The sequence below is a fragment of the Gracilinanus agilis genome, chromosome 2 (assembly GCF_016433145.1).
Source record: "Gracilinanus agilis isolate LMUSP501 chromosome 2, AgileGrace, whole genome shotgun sequence".
Lineage (NCBI taxonomy): Eukaryota > Metazoa > Chordata > Mammalia > Didelphimorphia > Didelphidae > Gracilinanus > Gracilinanus agilis.
This window is the reverse complement of record NC_058131.1, coordinates 505,221,495-505,237,869: the sequence shown is the minus strand read 5'-3', so window position 1 is coordinate 505,237,869 and position 16,375 is coordinate 505,221,495. Positions and strand designations below refer to the sequence as shown.

The following is a 16,375-nucleotide window of genomic DNA, read 5'->3' as shown; positions in this document are numbered from 1 at the left end:
GATAAACTGCATTTATTTTTTAAGCTCTTCTCCAGTGTTTGGATGAATACATTGTTTATAATTTTTTGGGCTATTTTTGTACATGCTAGTCTTGTTTTTCCCCTTTTGTATGTCATCTATAGATAGAATACATCTTACTACTATAATCACTATGTTCGAAGGGCTGATCAGTTTCATAGATCTTAACTATAGGCATATCTCAGTTGATTGTACTTTATTGATATTATGGGTTGTTATTTGTTTTTACAAATTGAAGGTTTGTGGTGACCCTAAGTTGAGCGAGTCTATTTGTACCATTTCCCCAATAGTTTGTATTCACATTGTGACTCTGTCACATTTTATAATTCTTTCAACATTTCAGACTTCATTAGTATTGTTATATCTGTACTGCTGATCTGTGATCAGTGATCTTTGATGTTACTGTCATAATTGTGTTTTTTTTTTCCTAAAACCCTTACCTTCTGTCTTGGAGTCAATACTGTGTGTTGGCTCCAAGGCAGAAGAGTGGTAAGGGTAGGCAGTGGGAGTCAAGGGACTTGCCCAGGGTCACTGTCATAATTGTTTTGAGAGGACATGAACCATTTCCATATAAGATGGCATGAATATTGTCCCCCAGTCTGTCTCTTCTTGGGCCTCCTGGTTCTCTGAGCTACAACAGTATTGAAATTCAGTGTGTGAAGGGAAGATAGAGTCAATTGATGTGGCAAATTTCAGTGTTGTCTTATTTTAAGAAATTGCCACCGCCACCCTGACTTTCAGCAACTACCATTCTGATCATTTAGCAGCCACCAGTGTTGAGGCAAAACCTTCCACCAGACTACAACTCACTGAAAGGTCAGTTGATGGTTAGCAATAAAGTCTTTTAATTAAGGGGGTATTGTAAGAGGGAGATTTAGGTATTTATAGATATATATTTAAAGTGTGGCCTCCAGGAATCAACAATTCAGATTGATTCCCTAATTAAATTAGACCCAAGTCAGCTTCGGGTTAATGTAGTTTATTTACAATTAGGAAGGTAAAAGGTAAGGAAATAAAGAGAGGGAGAGGCTAGTCCAGGCCTACAGAGGCCTGGATGGAGAGAGAAGGTTAGGAGGCTAAATAAATAAGGCTACAAGCCACAAGACCTTAGAAAATCAGATAGGCTAGAGCCTACTTAAGGTAGAGTCTTAGAAACGCCAAGGTAGGCCAAGGAAGTCAGCCTAACTTACCCACGTGATCATTCAGAGTGGAAGCAGCCTGAGGTCTCAGCCGAGATCCTTCAGCACCAAGTTCAAAGTGGGAACTCCCTCAACCAGAAGTAACAAACATACTTGAAGAGATAGTGTCTCTCGTCACTTCCTGTGGGTCCACCTCTAATTCAAGTGGACAAATGGCAGCCTCTACACTGATTTGGACTGCCCAAAGGGCAGTCCCTTGTTCTTGATTTGTTACTTATTGTCACATGTGGGTAACTCATCTCCCTCCCCACTAAGGGAGGTGGGGATGACATCATTTCTGTGCCTAGGTTAAGTAGAGTTTTGACTATGAATGGGCTAGAGCTAATTCCATTTACACAGTATTGTGCATTGGTTTTATAAAATAGAAACAGTACAGTGTAAACCTAACTTTTACATGTACTGAGAAACCAGAAAAATTGTGTGACTGGCTTTATTGTGATAATTCATTTTATTGTGATGGTCTGGAACCAAACCCACAATATCTTCCAGGTTTGCCTGTAAAGATTGCCAATAATGCTTTCGAAAAAAACGATTGTACCAAATTCCAACTCTGCCAGCAGTGTGTGTTTCTCTAGAACCCTACCAAGATTGACAGACTGCAAAAAAAAAAAAAAGGATAAAACTGAGTTTGATGGGTGTAAGGCAGTAGCTTCAAGTTGGTTTAATGTTTGTTTCTCTGATTGTCATGGAATTTGAGCAGCTTTTCAGGAATTCTTAGAAATTTAGAGCTGAAAGTTTATAGAAAGTCAAAGCACAGAAGACACTTGCCCAGGATCACACAATTAATAATCAACTTTTCTTCCAGATTCCAAGGCCAGTGTCTTTTGCACAAGGTCACCACTTTTAGTCATAAATGATAATTTATGGATTTTTGTGATCTGCCTATTTACATCCTTCCCCTATTTTTTTTTTCATAGATTGGGTTGTTTCATCTTTATTAAAAGCTGCTCTCTTCAAGGTAGCAGATTTGAGTTGACTTTGTGTCTCCCAAGAGAATAGTGGAAATAGTCTTCCCATGATAGTGTTTACCACCATGTGAATCTGGCCCTGCTTAAGTTAGGTTTATTATGAACTCCCTAGTTCCTTGTTCCAGCATGCAATGTACAATAAAATGCTTTATAACCCGTGCAAAGGGCTTTAGTTTTTCCACAATCACTGCATTTCTGAAAGAAGCGTCCTGTTCCCATAGGTGTCTAGTTTCTCATCAGCCATTCACCAGTGACTTAGTCTTTGGAACAGGTTTTGCAGAGAAAACTGACACCTCTGGGCAGTGCCCTCCAAGGAGGAGGATGGGAAAATTTAATAAGTTACTTGAAAAATGTGTATTGAGCCAGAACCAATTACTTTGTTCCCATTCTTTTCTCTCCTCATTCTTAACTTAGGAAACAAAGTGCTTTATTTTCCTTGCTTGATGTTGGAAGTTGAGGGTTTGATCAGTTAGCCAGCTTGACATGCAGTCTGTCGACAAGCATTTCCTCAGTGCCTGCACTGTATCAAGGGCTGGACATAAAAAGAAAGGAAAATGAAATATCCCTTACTGGCAATGTTCTCTGATAGAGGAGATAACATGCAAACAACTATGCACAAATAAGATATATACAGGATAAATCAGAAAGCTATTAAGGTAAGGGAAGGCCCCTTGGGGAAGATGGGACTTTGGCGGAGATGCTGAGTAACTTATGGATGTTAGGAGGCAGAGGTGAGAAGGAAGAGAATTTCAGGCATGGGACACAGTCAGTTAAAATGTCCAAGAGACAAAGTGGCTTTAAAAGATTGCATGCCCTTTGATCCAGCAATACAACTGCTGGGTTTGTACCTCAAAGAGTTAATAAGGAAAAATATTTGTTCAAAAATATTCGTAGCTGCTTTCTTTGTGGTTGCAAAAAAATGGAAAATTGTAGGGGTGTCCATCAATTGGGGGATGGTTGAACAAACTGTGGTATCTGATGGTGATGGAGTACTATTGTGCTGTAAGGACCGATGAACTGGAGGATTTGTCTATGTACTGGAAAAACCTCAATGAACTGATGTAGAGTGAAATGAGCAGAACCAGGAGAACATTGTATACTAAAAGTGGAACACCGTGGAACGATCCAATGTAAAGGTCTTTACTACTAGTAGGAATGCAGTAAGCCAGGCCACTCCTGAAGGATTTGTGAGAAAGAATGCTAATAACCACATTGAGAGAAAGAACTATGGGAGTAGAAATGCAAAAGAAAAACATATGACTTATCATTTATCACTTGTATATGTGGGTATATATGACTTGGGGGTTTAGGCTTTAAAAGATTGCTCTTTAGCAAAAATGAATAATATGGAAATAGATATCAAGTGACAACATTTGTACAAACCAGTGGAATTGCTTGTTGGCTCTGAAAGGGGGTAGAGAAAAGGGGAGGGTAAGAAAATGAATCATGTAAACATGGAAAGATATTTTTAAAAGAAAAAAATTAAAATTAAAAAAAAATAAAGTAGTATTGAGAAAAAAATAAATAAAATAAAATTCCCAGGAGAAGGGACAACTAGGTGGCTCAGTGAATTGAGAGCCAGGTCTAGAGACTGAGTTTAAATCTGACACTGGACACCTCTCAGCTGTGAGACCTTGGGCAGGTCACTTAACCCCCACTGCCTAGTCCTTACCACTTTTCTGCCTTGGAACCAATATACAGTATTGATTCTAAGATGAAATTTTTTCTTTTAAATGCTAGGAGATCTAGTGATGAGGAAAAAGCAGAAACTTAGTTGTCCTGAATATTTACAGGATAAATGCTGGCCTGCTCTCTGATCGCTCTGGGACTGAGGGCAGCTTGCAGACAACCTGGAAAAACCTGTCCCTTCATGAAGGCTCTTAGGAGAGACTAAAAACCTTTGAAAGGAATTAAATTCCAATACTTGGAACACTTAGGCAGAGCTGGGGTAGTAGCAGGTTAATCTTTCACAAAGTGAAAAGAGGCCGAGCTCCCCAGCCCTGTGGCAGATGGTGAGAAGAAAAGGGGGTAAGGGACCCTGCCAGGCAGCTGCTGCCATTTAAACTTTTCATGTGGTTTCACAGGAATGCCTTTGGGCCTGGAAATATAAAGTATACGGGGGTGGATTGGTGATGAGAGCGATGGGAGTACTCATGCTAAGTGGGAACCTCTGCTTGGGATGGTGATTACTGGCTCCTCTTTGAAGTGGGGAGCTTTGGATTGTCCATTTGGAAGCATAGGTAGGCATGGACTGGTAGTATTACCTTTAAGGAGGCCAAACCCCTGACTAGGGTGACGATGGTGACTGAAGGGGGACAGAAATCCTCGCCTTTTGTGGAGTTGGCAAACGTATCATTTCAAAAAGACATCGGGGGCCATTTTTGCATCAGGCAGTAATGGAGTCGTTAATCCGCAGTAAGTGAAGTTGGGAGAAGTCTTGACCATCAGTCTAAGGACGGAAGCTCCCTCTAGCAATATACACTGCGGTTTTTAGGCATAGATAGCACATAGAGGAAGGCTGTTTTCCCCAATGGAAAAGGAAGAGTCTGCACTAGGGAGCTTCAGAATGTCCTGTGTTGTTCTGAATCTATAAACTTATTAATACACAAACGTCCAGACCAGTTGGGGTGACAGTGTCTTATGGACAAACCATATAGAGAAGACGTGGCAAGATGATAATATAATTGGAATCCAAAATATATGACACAGAAGTTTTGAATTCTAGGACAACTTGGAACAACGGTAGGGAAGTCTCTTCCCCCTTTCCGTTCATCAGTTGAACTCATCTATAGGATAAGGGATTTATTTTGTTTTCTTTGTCATATAGGTTTAATTACTTGATGATACACATGCCTATATGATGTAACTACTTGCCCTGGGGTAGTAATAAGGGGTTTTGAATAAATAATTTCTAAGTGATTTCAGGTAGTATCTCAGTGAGATCACAGGCCTGGAGTCTGGAGGACCTGGGCTCAAATTTGGGCTCAAATTTGGCCTCAGGGGGGCGGGGGCTTGTTTCCCTGCCACCACCAGGGTCAAGGGGGCGGGGTGGAACGCGCATGCGCGCAAGGAGGCGCCGACGAATTGAACGCCACCATCACCGCCACCATCACCGCCACCGCCGCCACCTTCGTCTTCACAGCACGGGGACCAGCCATCGCTGCCGCCTCCCCTACCTCACCCTGCTCTGATGGCGACTGCCGACGAATCTCACGAGGAGTATGAATCGACCAGTGAGAGCATGGACGATATCAGCCAAGATTCCCGGTTTGGTTCCTTCCTCTCTCTGCCGGATCGGGAGATTAAGACTCTGGAGGAAGATGAAGAAGAACTCCTTAAGATGCGAGCAAAGCTGTTCCGATTTGCATCTGAGGATGAACTTCCAGAGTGGAAAGAGCGAGGGATAGGTAATGTGAAGCTACTGAGACACAAGGAGAATGGGGCAATTCGCCTCCTCATGAGACGAGACAAGACTCTGAAGATCTGTGCGAATCACTATATAACCTCACTGATGGAGCTGAGGCCCAATGCAGGCAGTGACAGGGCTTGGGTTTGGAACACACATGCTGACTTTGCCGATGAAAGTCCAAAGCCAGAGCTGCTGGGCATCCGATTCCTGAATGCAGAAAGTGCCCTGGAGTTTAAGGAAAAATTTGAAGAATGCCAGGAGGAGCTAAAAATACGAGAAAAGAAAGAAGAATTAAGTTTGTCCTCAGGCTCTTCTTAGCATATAATCCTGGGCAAATCACTTAAATCCGTTTGCCTAGCTCTTGCCTTTCTGTCTTAGAGTTTTTACCAAGATAGAAAGTAAGGATTTTTAAAAAAAGAAAAGCAAGGGCAATAGAATTTGGACGGTTAACATAAAGTCTTTTTACTGCCCTTGGCCGTATCTTTTTGTTTTTATTTTTTAAGTAAATTTTTACTGATATTATTTATTTTCATATCATCCATAAACCTTTCCCTCCTGCCTCCTAGAGTCATCCCTTATAATAAAGAATTTAAAAAGAGGAAAGAAAAAAAAAGGTCAGAAAAATGAATCAGCATAGGGCCTTGACTTTCAAAGAAGCAAAGACCAAGTGGTTACATCATGGGCTTACCTGTAGGAAAAGGAAAAAGTAATTATACTTAATACCATCAACCCTCTTAGCCTGTTAGGGTATTTTTTTTTTTTTAGTTTTGTTTTAAAAATTAACAGCCAGGAACAGAAAATATATGACTACCACAGGATTATTTCATATAGAAAAGACAAAAATCCAAATCCTAAACCACAAGAGATCCTTCCTATGCTGTAACTGCTTACTTGTCATCTAAATGGAATGCTAGTTTTTAGTTGGCCAGATCAAGAAAGCCCTGTAAACTAGTTGTTAAGAAGATTTGGGGTTTCATCATCTGGATGATTAGTGACCAACCCTCACAAGCACATCTCATACAACACCAGGCTCTTAGGTAGGAAAGAGCAATGAGTCAATTCTCCAATAATATAAGATATCCCAAGAGTCTTAATGCTGTTTTACACTATTAAAATCCATGCTAACCACCTATTTTCTCTACTCCTGGATGTTAATTGATAAAATGAAACCAAAATATACTTAAACTTTAAGGTACCAAACCTGTACTAAGACCTCTGGTAGACCTTGTTGTATACTCCCAAAGAGAGTGGGGGAGAACCTAGCTCTTCATTTTTTATACTTCTTTCTGAATAGGTCCCTTATTGTAGTTTTCAGACACATGCATGGTGTGGGTTTAGTGTTTCCAATGATGGAAGTGTTCACTTTCTTTTAAGAGGATAAGCAGAATTCGGACAGAGGTTCAAAGCTCTCCTCTTGAGCATTGGGTTTCCTTCCATTTGGCCATTTTCAGATGGTTGAGGTTGATACCTCTTCATTCAAGTTTATAGCTTTCTCTGCTTGGTTGAAAATCAACCCAACCCTTCAGAGAGTAACTTCATCCTCCAACCTCTGGCGCCACCACTTTGATTGAATGACCTCTTTTTTGACGGTGTTTTGTTAAGCCTCAGACAAAGTCAGGCAGTCTCCTGATTGCCATGGTTAGATATACCATAGGCTGCTGTTCTCTGTTGTGTGTGGTCATAGTCATGGGATAAAGAAAATAAAAATCATAGAATATTATTTTTCTGTGTTGGCTAGAAACTTGGAAACTACCAAAGCATTAGATGATTGGGACACTGCTGTATTTCCTAAATCTGTTTTTAATCTTATTTGCCACATTTCTGGATTGTTGCATTGCTCCTAGTAGCAAAACCCGTTACATTTGATTGTTCCACACACAATGTGTCATAAAGTCAGGTTTTCCTGCACTCTCTCCATTGAGCCACTAAATTGCCTCCTACAGTACCACATAGATTATGTTGATTTGAGGTTTTCTAAGTCAATAATGTAGCAGGTGGACAGGTTTCTCTTTCATTTTGAGTTTGACACCACTGGTCTACAATGTAGTTCACTTTTTGCTGAAAAATTACATAGAGATCCAGTTAAGTCACTGAAAGGAAATATAAAATTGCCTTTTTTTGCAACCATTAGTATCATTTAGTAATGCCAAAAAATTACTTTTGAATTTGCAAGTTTCATTTTGTAAGATTTCTAATACTCCCATACATGATTGTTGTGTATTCTCAGGTGCCCTGCTAATGATTTTTGCTTTTGAGAATATACCTCAAGTTTGTGGAAGCAGGAATTTTTCTTATTATGTTACTTTATACAATCTTTATTTTGAACTAGTCATGGCTGATTAGAGAAAGAGTAAACACACTAGTGGGGCCTTATTATCTGTGCTTTTGAGTGGATTCAGACCTATCATCCATCTTGACCCATAGAATATCTTGGACTTGGGTAGCTGTTCTCCAGGTGCTATAGGAGGGGGTGCCCAAGGCGTGTTGCATGTATATAGTTTTTTAGCTGTTCAAATGTGTTGCCCCATTTAATCTTTAAAACAATCCTTTGAGATGAATAAGAAGTGGAGTCTCCAATTTTTTAAGAGGAAGAAACCTGCTCAGAATTTAAAGGATTTGATTATAATTATAAGGATAAATCTGGTGATTGAACAAGGCTGAACCTAGAATCAAACTCAGAGAATAGCATTAAGATGAAATAAATATAAGATGCCAGAAGTTTGGGGCAGATTTTATATGTGGCGTGAGAGATCCAGGGAGGTGAGAGATTTGTGTAGAGCAAATGTACTTAGTCTTTCTGCCTCTAAGACCACCATCATGCTGAGGAACATCCTTGTTAGATTGAATGAAACGGAATTGGATGATTATCTGTGAAAAATGCGGCTACTCTCAGCAATGCAAGGATCTGGGACAATCTTGAAAGATTTGACTTATGCTAGCCACCTCCAGAGAAAAAACTGTGTTGGAATTGTCTTTCACATCAGTGTATTTTGGATTTTATTTTGGGGTTTTGGTTATATATGAGTGTGCCCTTACATGAGTGATCAGTATGGAAGTGTATTTTGCATGATAATAAAAAATCTGAATTGGAACCACACAGAAATGAATGAGAAACTAATTAATAAAATAAAACAGAGAGAGCCCTGACCTGGGAGTCAAAGTATCTAAGTTCAGATCCCACCTCTGATGCATACTCCTTCTCTTGAGTTTGGTCAGAGAACTGCTCAGGACCTCCGTTTTCTCATCTCTAAATTGGAGGAATTTGGCCTCTGAGGTCTCTTCTTTGCTTTTAGGTCAGGGATTCTTTGAACTCCTCCAGGAAGAGGGTGAATGACTAAAAGTCAAGCTGACCATTAATTTGCTTTCAGAGTTAACCTTTATAGAATTTACTACTGTGAACCATTAGTCAAACTTAGTTGTCATGTAGTGGCTGGGAGTTGACAGCTAACAAAGTGAACAGATGTTAGCAAGTGGTTTTACTGAAATGAAAAGTGATGGAGAATGTCCAGAGTGGTTTCAGGGGAGTGAGAATAATCAATTTGGCTTTCTATAGCAAATTCTCATCCTTTGGGCAGTGTGGATTTGCTAAAGGGAAGTGAGTGGTTCAGTCCAAGCTAATTGAGAAAGTGTGTTGGGTGCAACTCTGATTGCATCTTGGAGAAGACAGGAGTGGGGAGGAGCTCTAGCATGTGGGTGCTCTCTTGTTTCAGCCCCTGGGGCAGAGAGGGGAAATGGGGCCAGAGTTTGTTCCTTACTCAAGACAAACCCAGAAGAGATAAAAGAGAATCACCCTTCCCTTCTTTCTCCTTCTCCTGGTCATGCCCTCTGCCTTTTTTTTTTTTTTATATCAAATCTGTGTTTTTTGGTGGGCTACTAACAGAATGTTCTTGGGCCTCTTATTTCATCTTGCCAGATGGCCTCATAATCTCTGTGTAAACCTTTCAGTGGTTCAACAATCTTCATTCCTTCTGTTTCTTGCACAAATTTCCCTTGAAGTTGTGCACTTGGAAATTATGTAGAGTTCTAAGGATTGTTCTGGTTTCGCATACATATCTCAAACCCCCAACACATTGCCCAGTACAAAAAAACCCTTTTTAAGGGGAGGGGTTGCCCTGAGACTCTTACTTTCTGTTTTAGAATAGATATTGATTATCGGATTCAAGGCAGAAGAATAGTAAGAGCTAGGCTATTAGGGTTAAGGGACTTGTTCCAGGGTCACACATCTAAAAAGTATCTGAGGTCAAATTTGAAACCTGGACCTCCCATCTCCAGGCCTGGCTTTCTATCCACCGAGCCATCTGGTTGCCCTTCATAGTTGGTTTTTAATAAATGCTTGTTTGATTTTCTCCACTAGATTTATCCTTCTTATCTGGAATAGCTTTTCCTTCCTCTCCACCTTTTCAGATCCCACCACCCCTTCTAAACTCAGCTGAAATCCCTTTAGGAAGACTTCCCTAATGATTCCAGTCTGCTTGTCAGCTCTGGGAGGGGAGAGGGGAGAGGAGAGAGGGAGACAAGAATCATGCAAGTGTGGAAGAAAATTAAACCATAAAACGAAGCCTAATGATTCCAGTCAACACCCCCTATTTCTCTTTTGCACTAAAAATAAGGATGCCAGTTGTATTTCGGGTGTGTACATCTTTCTCTGAAGTCTTGAACAGTTTTATTCACTTGTTTTTCTTGTTTCTCCCTTAGTATGTGGAGGGAGAGATCAGGAAGGTGAGATGTGTATAGAGTTAATGTACTTTTTAAGTCTTTTAGTCTCCAGGGCTAGCGTCATGCTGAGCAACATTCTTGGGAATTTGAGTGGAACTGAATCGGACGCACACAGAAATGAATGAGAAACTAATCAATAAAACAGAATGGAATATTCTCTATATTAATTTGCATGTTAATCCATCTGTAAGCATTTGCTAAGTGCTTACTGTGTACATAACATACACACAGAAGAGTAAACTAAATCTCTGCTTTTAAGTAGATAGGATAATCTGTCGTATATAAAAGCTATCATGCACAGGATGTCCTCGCTGATTGATAGATAGTGGTGATGGTGGGTTTGTTTTTAATCCTTACTTTCTGTTTTAGTATTAATTCTAAGACAGAAGAATGGTAAGGGCTAGGCCAGTGATGGGCAAACTTCGGCCCACAGGCCAGTGATGGGCAAACTATGGCCCACAGGCCAGATGTAAGCCCCTGAAATGTTCTATCCAGCCTGGCGGCATTATTCCTAATCTGACAAATACAATGAATAGGATACAATACAATGAAACTCGGAAAGAGTTGCCTTAGAAACAGACTGACTGACGAACATTTCCATTCTTTTGGCCCTCTCTTTAAAAAGTTTGCCCATCACTGGGCTAGGCAATTGGGGTTAAGTGACTTGTCCAGGATCACACTAAGGTTAGATTTGAACCCTGGTCTTCCTGATTCCAGACATGGGGGTCTATCCACTATTTTACCTGGCTGCCCTGGGTTGTTTGTTTTTGATGTCATAAAGTAGGAATTTGTGTTACTTTCTGGGGCTTCTCAAAACCCTGTTTAACTGACAAGGATTAGTTCAGCTACAAAAACCTTCATAAAGCCTTCCCTAATTCTTTGAGTTGTTAGTTTTCTCTTGTTACAGTCCTTACGTATTATCGTGCTATTTTACTAGAGGGGTTCTTAGCCTTTTTGTATCATGGACCCCTTTTAAACAAATTTGTTAACTAAAGAAAAATACTAAGTGTATTAGGTTAGTGAAAATTATGATGCCTATTTTTTCCCCATTCAAGTTTGTGGCTCCCCTGAAAAATTTATTTGAGTTTAAGAATTTCTACTTCAGGGAGAAGCTGGGTGGCTCATTAGATTGAGAGCCAGGCCTAGAGATGGAATGTCCTAGGTTCATATCTGGCCCCAGATACTGCCTGTGTGACCTTTGGCAAGTCACTTAACCCTCATTGCCTAGTCATTACAATTCTTCTCCTTAGAACCAATACACAGTATTCATTTTTTTTTTTAAACCCTTAACTTCTGTGTATTGACTTATAGGTGGAAGAGTGGTAAGGGTAGGCAATGGGGGTCAAGTGACTTGCCCAGGGTCACACAGCTGGGAAGTGTCTGAGGCCGGATTTTGAACCTAGGATCTCCCATCTCTAGGCCTGGCTCTCAATCCACTGAGCTACCCAGCTGTCTCCCACAGTATTCATTTTAAGATGGAAGGTAAGGGTTTTTAAAAAAAAATTCTGTTCCAGTAGAATGTAAGCTCCTTGAAGATAAAAGCTTTTTTTCCTCTTTTATAAGTGCCTTACTCATAATAGGCTTTTAATAAGTGTTTGCTATTGAATTGAAATAAACTGAATTAATAATATTTTGCTATACACACTGTATTCTAGGTTCTGGGAACACTTCCTGCACCAATTTATTAAATTCTGGGTAAGCTCAGAAAAGACCAGTGGGAGTTATAAGGGTAGAGTTAATGTCATTTGCCTTTCCTAATTTCTATCTGTTCCCCTTACTACTGGCCAGGAATAATCTCTCTATCCCCAAAGTCTTTCTTTTTTGACTTCCTTATAATGCCTCTTATCACAACTGTGTGTTTCATTTCCTCCTACTAGAATATAAACTACATGTGAAAATTTTTTTCTCAACTTTTAAAAATCATTGTCTTGGGGAAGCTAGGAGGCTCCAGGCCTGGAGTGGGGAGAACTGGGGTTCAAATCTGGCTTCAGACATTTCCTAGCTATACTTAACCCCCATTGCCTAGCCCTTACTCCTCTTCTGCCTTGGAACCAATACACAGCATTGATTCCAAGACGGAAGGTGAGAGTTTGGGGGTGGTGGAGGAAATATATATATATATGTATATATATAAATAAAATAAAATTTAAAAAAATTTGCTCTTCTGACTTAGAGTTGTTACTAAGACAGAAATAAAGGTTTAAAAGCAAAACATTATTTTACCCCCAACCCTTAGCATAGCAACTATACATACATAGTTGGCATTTTATTATTATTATTATTTTTTAAACCCTTACCTTCTATCTTAGAATCAATAGTGTGTATTGGTACTCTTTGAGTAGAGATCAGTGTATTCTTTGTACTTGTATTCCTGTTGCCTAGAAGCACTTTGGTCCATAAAGACTTTTCTTGATAACACAGTCTGCCTTTGGATTGTGAATGGACCCAGGCTGGTTAATGCGAGTCCTCTTGCTATGGAAAGGTAGTTGCTCTGTCCTCTCTCTGGAAAGTTCTCCCAGAGAGGGACAGAGCCTGTGTGTGTAGGGAAGGACCTGACCCTTGGCACGGGGCAGCTGGGATGGAAGCAGCCGGGCTGGTCACACCATCATTTGTATTTGCACATAGTCACTGAGAATGAGCCGCTGGGAGACTGCTTGAATAAACACAGTTTAATTTGATTTGTTAGTATTGCTCATCTTTTATTGAGTCTACCTTCCTACTAGTGTCTCTGGACCATGTGGGTGGAGACTCACAGAATCTCTTCAGTGTCTAAAAAGTCCTTGGTTCAGTGGTGGGGGAAAGTCTCTGGGAGAAGGCTGAGTATCCTTAATAGCGGAGTGCCACAGATCTCTGTTTTCAGTTCTATTGTTGTTCAACAATTTTATAATAAATGGCATGAGAGGGCAGCTGGGTGGCTCAGTGGTTTGAGAGCCAGGCCTAGAGATAGGATGACTTAGATTCAAATCTGGCCACAGATACTTCCAAGCTGTGTGACCCTGGTCAAGTCACTTAACCTCCATGGTCTAGCCTTTAATGTTCTTCTGCCTAGGAACCAATATACAGTATTGATTCTAGGATGGAAGGTAAGGGCTTAAAACAAACAAATAAAATGGCATTGGAAAAGGGCAAGTCACTTAATGAAGATTGCTTAGCTCTTTGATGCAGAGATGAAAGGTAGGGGGAAAGGAAGGAAGGAAGGAAGGAAGGAAGGAAGGAAGGAAGGAAGGAAGGAAGGAAGGAAAAGAAGGAAGGAAGAGAGGGAGGCAGGGAGGGAGGCAGGGAGGGAAGGAAGGAGGAAGGAAGAAAGGGAGGGGAAGGAGGAAGGAAGGAAGGAAGATATAGAGAAAGAAAGGAAGAAAGAAGAATAGAAAAAAAGAAGAAATAGTGTAAGATATAAAGTTGAGAAAGACAGTTAATCCATGAAATGACAAAATTAGGATCCAAAAACATTGAGAAAGATAGGGACAGGCAGCCCAAACTGAAAGCTATCAGGGCTTTGAATTCACATCAGTAAGGATGGAGGGAAAGGCATATGTCTAGGAAGGAGTTCATGGGGACTTCTTGATTTGTGTGAGTCGGTAGTGCAGTATGGCAGCCAAAAGAAGTAAAGTAAGTAGACATTTTACAAATAGAGATACACATGTACAGATGGGGTAGGTAGGAGGTGGCCAATGGATAGGGCACTGGGCTTGGAATCAGGAATTCATCTTCATGAGTTCAAATATGACCTCAGATGCTTCCTAGCTGTGTAAACCTGCACAAGTCCAACCCTGGTGGCCTCAGTTTCCTTGCCTGTAAAATGAGCTGGATAAAAAAAAAAACCAGCAAGTCACTCCAGTATCTTTGCCAGGAAAACCCCAAATGGGTTCAGGGAGAGTCAGATAGGAACAACAAAAAACACGTACAGAATGAGGGGAGGTGAGAGTCCTATCACATTTTGCCCTGGTCAAACTTCTTGGAATATAGAATGTCTAGTTCTAGGCATGTCTTAGAAGAGAAATCAGCCTGCCAGAGTGCATTCAGAAGACAGCGACCGAGTTGGCAAAGACTGAAAACCATACAATGAATATTGGTTGAAAGAATTGGTAATATTTTACCTAGAATAAAGCCACTTGAGAGGTTACCTCCTAGCAGCCTTCAGATAAGGTTAAACCCTTATCCTCTGTCTTAGAATGGACACTCAGCATTGGTTCCCATACTCACCAGGGCTAGGCAGTGGCAGGGTGGAGGGTTCAGTGACTTGCTCAGTGTCACAGAGCTAGGCCTCTGAGGCCATCATAGAACCCACGACCTACTATCTCAAGACCTGGCTCTTAATCCACTGAGCCCCCTTTGCTGCCCCCATTCAGTATTTTTTTTTATTTATCTTTTTTTTTTTTAATTTTTTAAACCCTTAACTCCTGTGTATTGACTTATAGGTGGAAGAGTGGTAAGGGTAGGCAATGGGGGTCAAGTGACTTGCCCAGGGTCACACAGCTGGGAAGTGTCTGAGGCCAGATTTGAACCTAGGATCTCCCGTCTCTAGGCCTGGCTCTCAATCCACTGAGCTACCCAGCTGCCCCTCAGTATTTTTTTTAAACATATTTTTATTTTATTTTATTTTTATTTTGAATATTTTCCCCAAGTTACATATTTCATGTTCTTTCCCTCTCCCCCAAAAGTATTTTTTAAAAACCTTTACCTTCCATCTTAGAATCAATACTGGGTATTGGTTCTAAGGTAAGGGCTAGGGAATGAGGGTTGAGCGACTTGTCCAGGGTCAGCTAGGAAGTGTCTGAGGCCAGATTTGAACCCAGGACCTCCCATTTCTGAGCCTGACTCTCCATCCACTGAGCCACCCAGCTGCCCCCTCAGTATTTCTTAATAGACTGCTATGTCACTGTGTATGTAGAAGATTAAACTGCTAGTTGCTGGGATACAGTACAAAATTTAGGTAACATATAATTGCTGCCGTGTTTCATGGAGTTTGTGGTCTAATAGACTTGTACACAATAATTATCATCATCATCATGATAGCAAACATTTATCTCTTCCTATGTGCCAGGCACTATGCTGTGTTCTTTACAAAGATCAAATAACCGTAATCCAAGGTAGAATGTGCTTAATGCTGTGAAAAGGGGATGAAGGCAGTAAGGTGGGGGCTCAGAGGATGGCTAGAGAGATGCTCTATTCTATATACTATATACATGTCTGTGAGAAAACAAATTCTGAGTTCCCAACTACTGATTTTTTTGGTTCTTTTAAAATATCATTAGTAACTAAGTTGCCCTTAGAAAGGATTTTGATAAGATAACAATATGCCTTAAAACTTGTGGCTCTGAGCATATTTTTCTGGGGGGGGGGTGGAAAGAGACCCAGCATTATTTAACTTAACCTTTTTAATTACAAAAGATCTCATTCCAGCTGTAATTTGGGGGTTGCTTGGGTTTCATGTTGGAAAGAGAAAAAAAGAAGCCGAGACCTTCCCCTTTTGGGTTTGATGTACTCTCCTGTTCTGTTTTGTCTGTTGCTTTTTCCTGAGCAGTTCAGGGACACATTAGTGGACAGACCTCCCGGAGCCTGAGAAGTTATTTTAGCCAGCTGGGTATTTCCAGGAAGCTTATAGACTTTAGCCCAAGTGCATATTATACATAAATGTACATTGTTTAGAAGTCTCTGAGAAGGATCAGCAGAACCTTCTATGGCTAGCAATGGCATCCCCATGTTACAGATGAGAAAACCTTTGCCTGCAGAGACAATGGGGTCTGTCTTAAGTCATATAGCTCTTTTGAAGAAATGCACCAGAAATTTGAGAGTGCTAGGTAAATGGGAGCTGTAAATTTTATTATTGCTAATATTGCAACCCAATATTCCTGGCCACTAAAGTTGGTCTCTTAGTCTCCCCTCTGACACTGAGGTCTCAACCTGCAAACAGATAGGTGCTTGGGCAACAACTATCAGTAATATTAGACAAGCATTATTTAGGCCATTAAGATTTGCACCTTTCAAAATTACTATTTTTTTAATTCTTGGAACAATCCTGAGAAGTAGGTGTGTGAATATTATCCCCATTTCACAGGTTTTGA

At 40.5% G+C, this 16,375-nt stretch overlaps 2 protein-coding genes across 2 annotated transcripts in view; both read left to right on the top strand.

The window, feature by feature from the left end:
* Positions 1-16,375, top strand: part of CCDC88C (coiled-coil domain containing 88C) — a 249,078-nt gene that overhangs the window by 59,055 nt on the left and 173,648 nt on the right. The window lies entirely within an intron of this gene.
* Positions 3,869-6,816, top strand: LOC123237847 (ran-specific GTPase-activating protein-like). Its single transcript, XM_044665022.1, has one exon. The coding sequence runs from the start codon at positions 5,376-5,378 to the stop codon at positions 5,910-5,912; it is 537 nt and encodes a 178-aa protein (XP_044520957.1). The 5' UTR covers positions 3,869-5,375; the 3' UTR covers positions 5,913-6,816.

What these genes read in the sequence shown, in the direction of transcription:
- LOC123237847 (XM_044665022.1), top strand. Translation starts at nt 5,376, where the DNA reads ATGGCGACTGCCGACGAATCTCACGAGGAGTATGAATCGACCAGTGAG.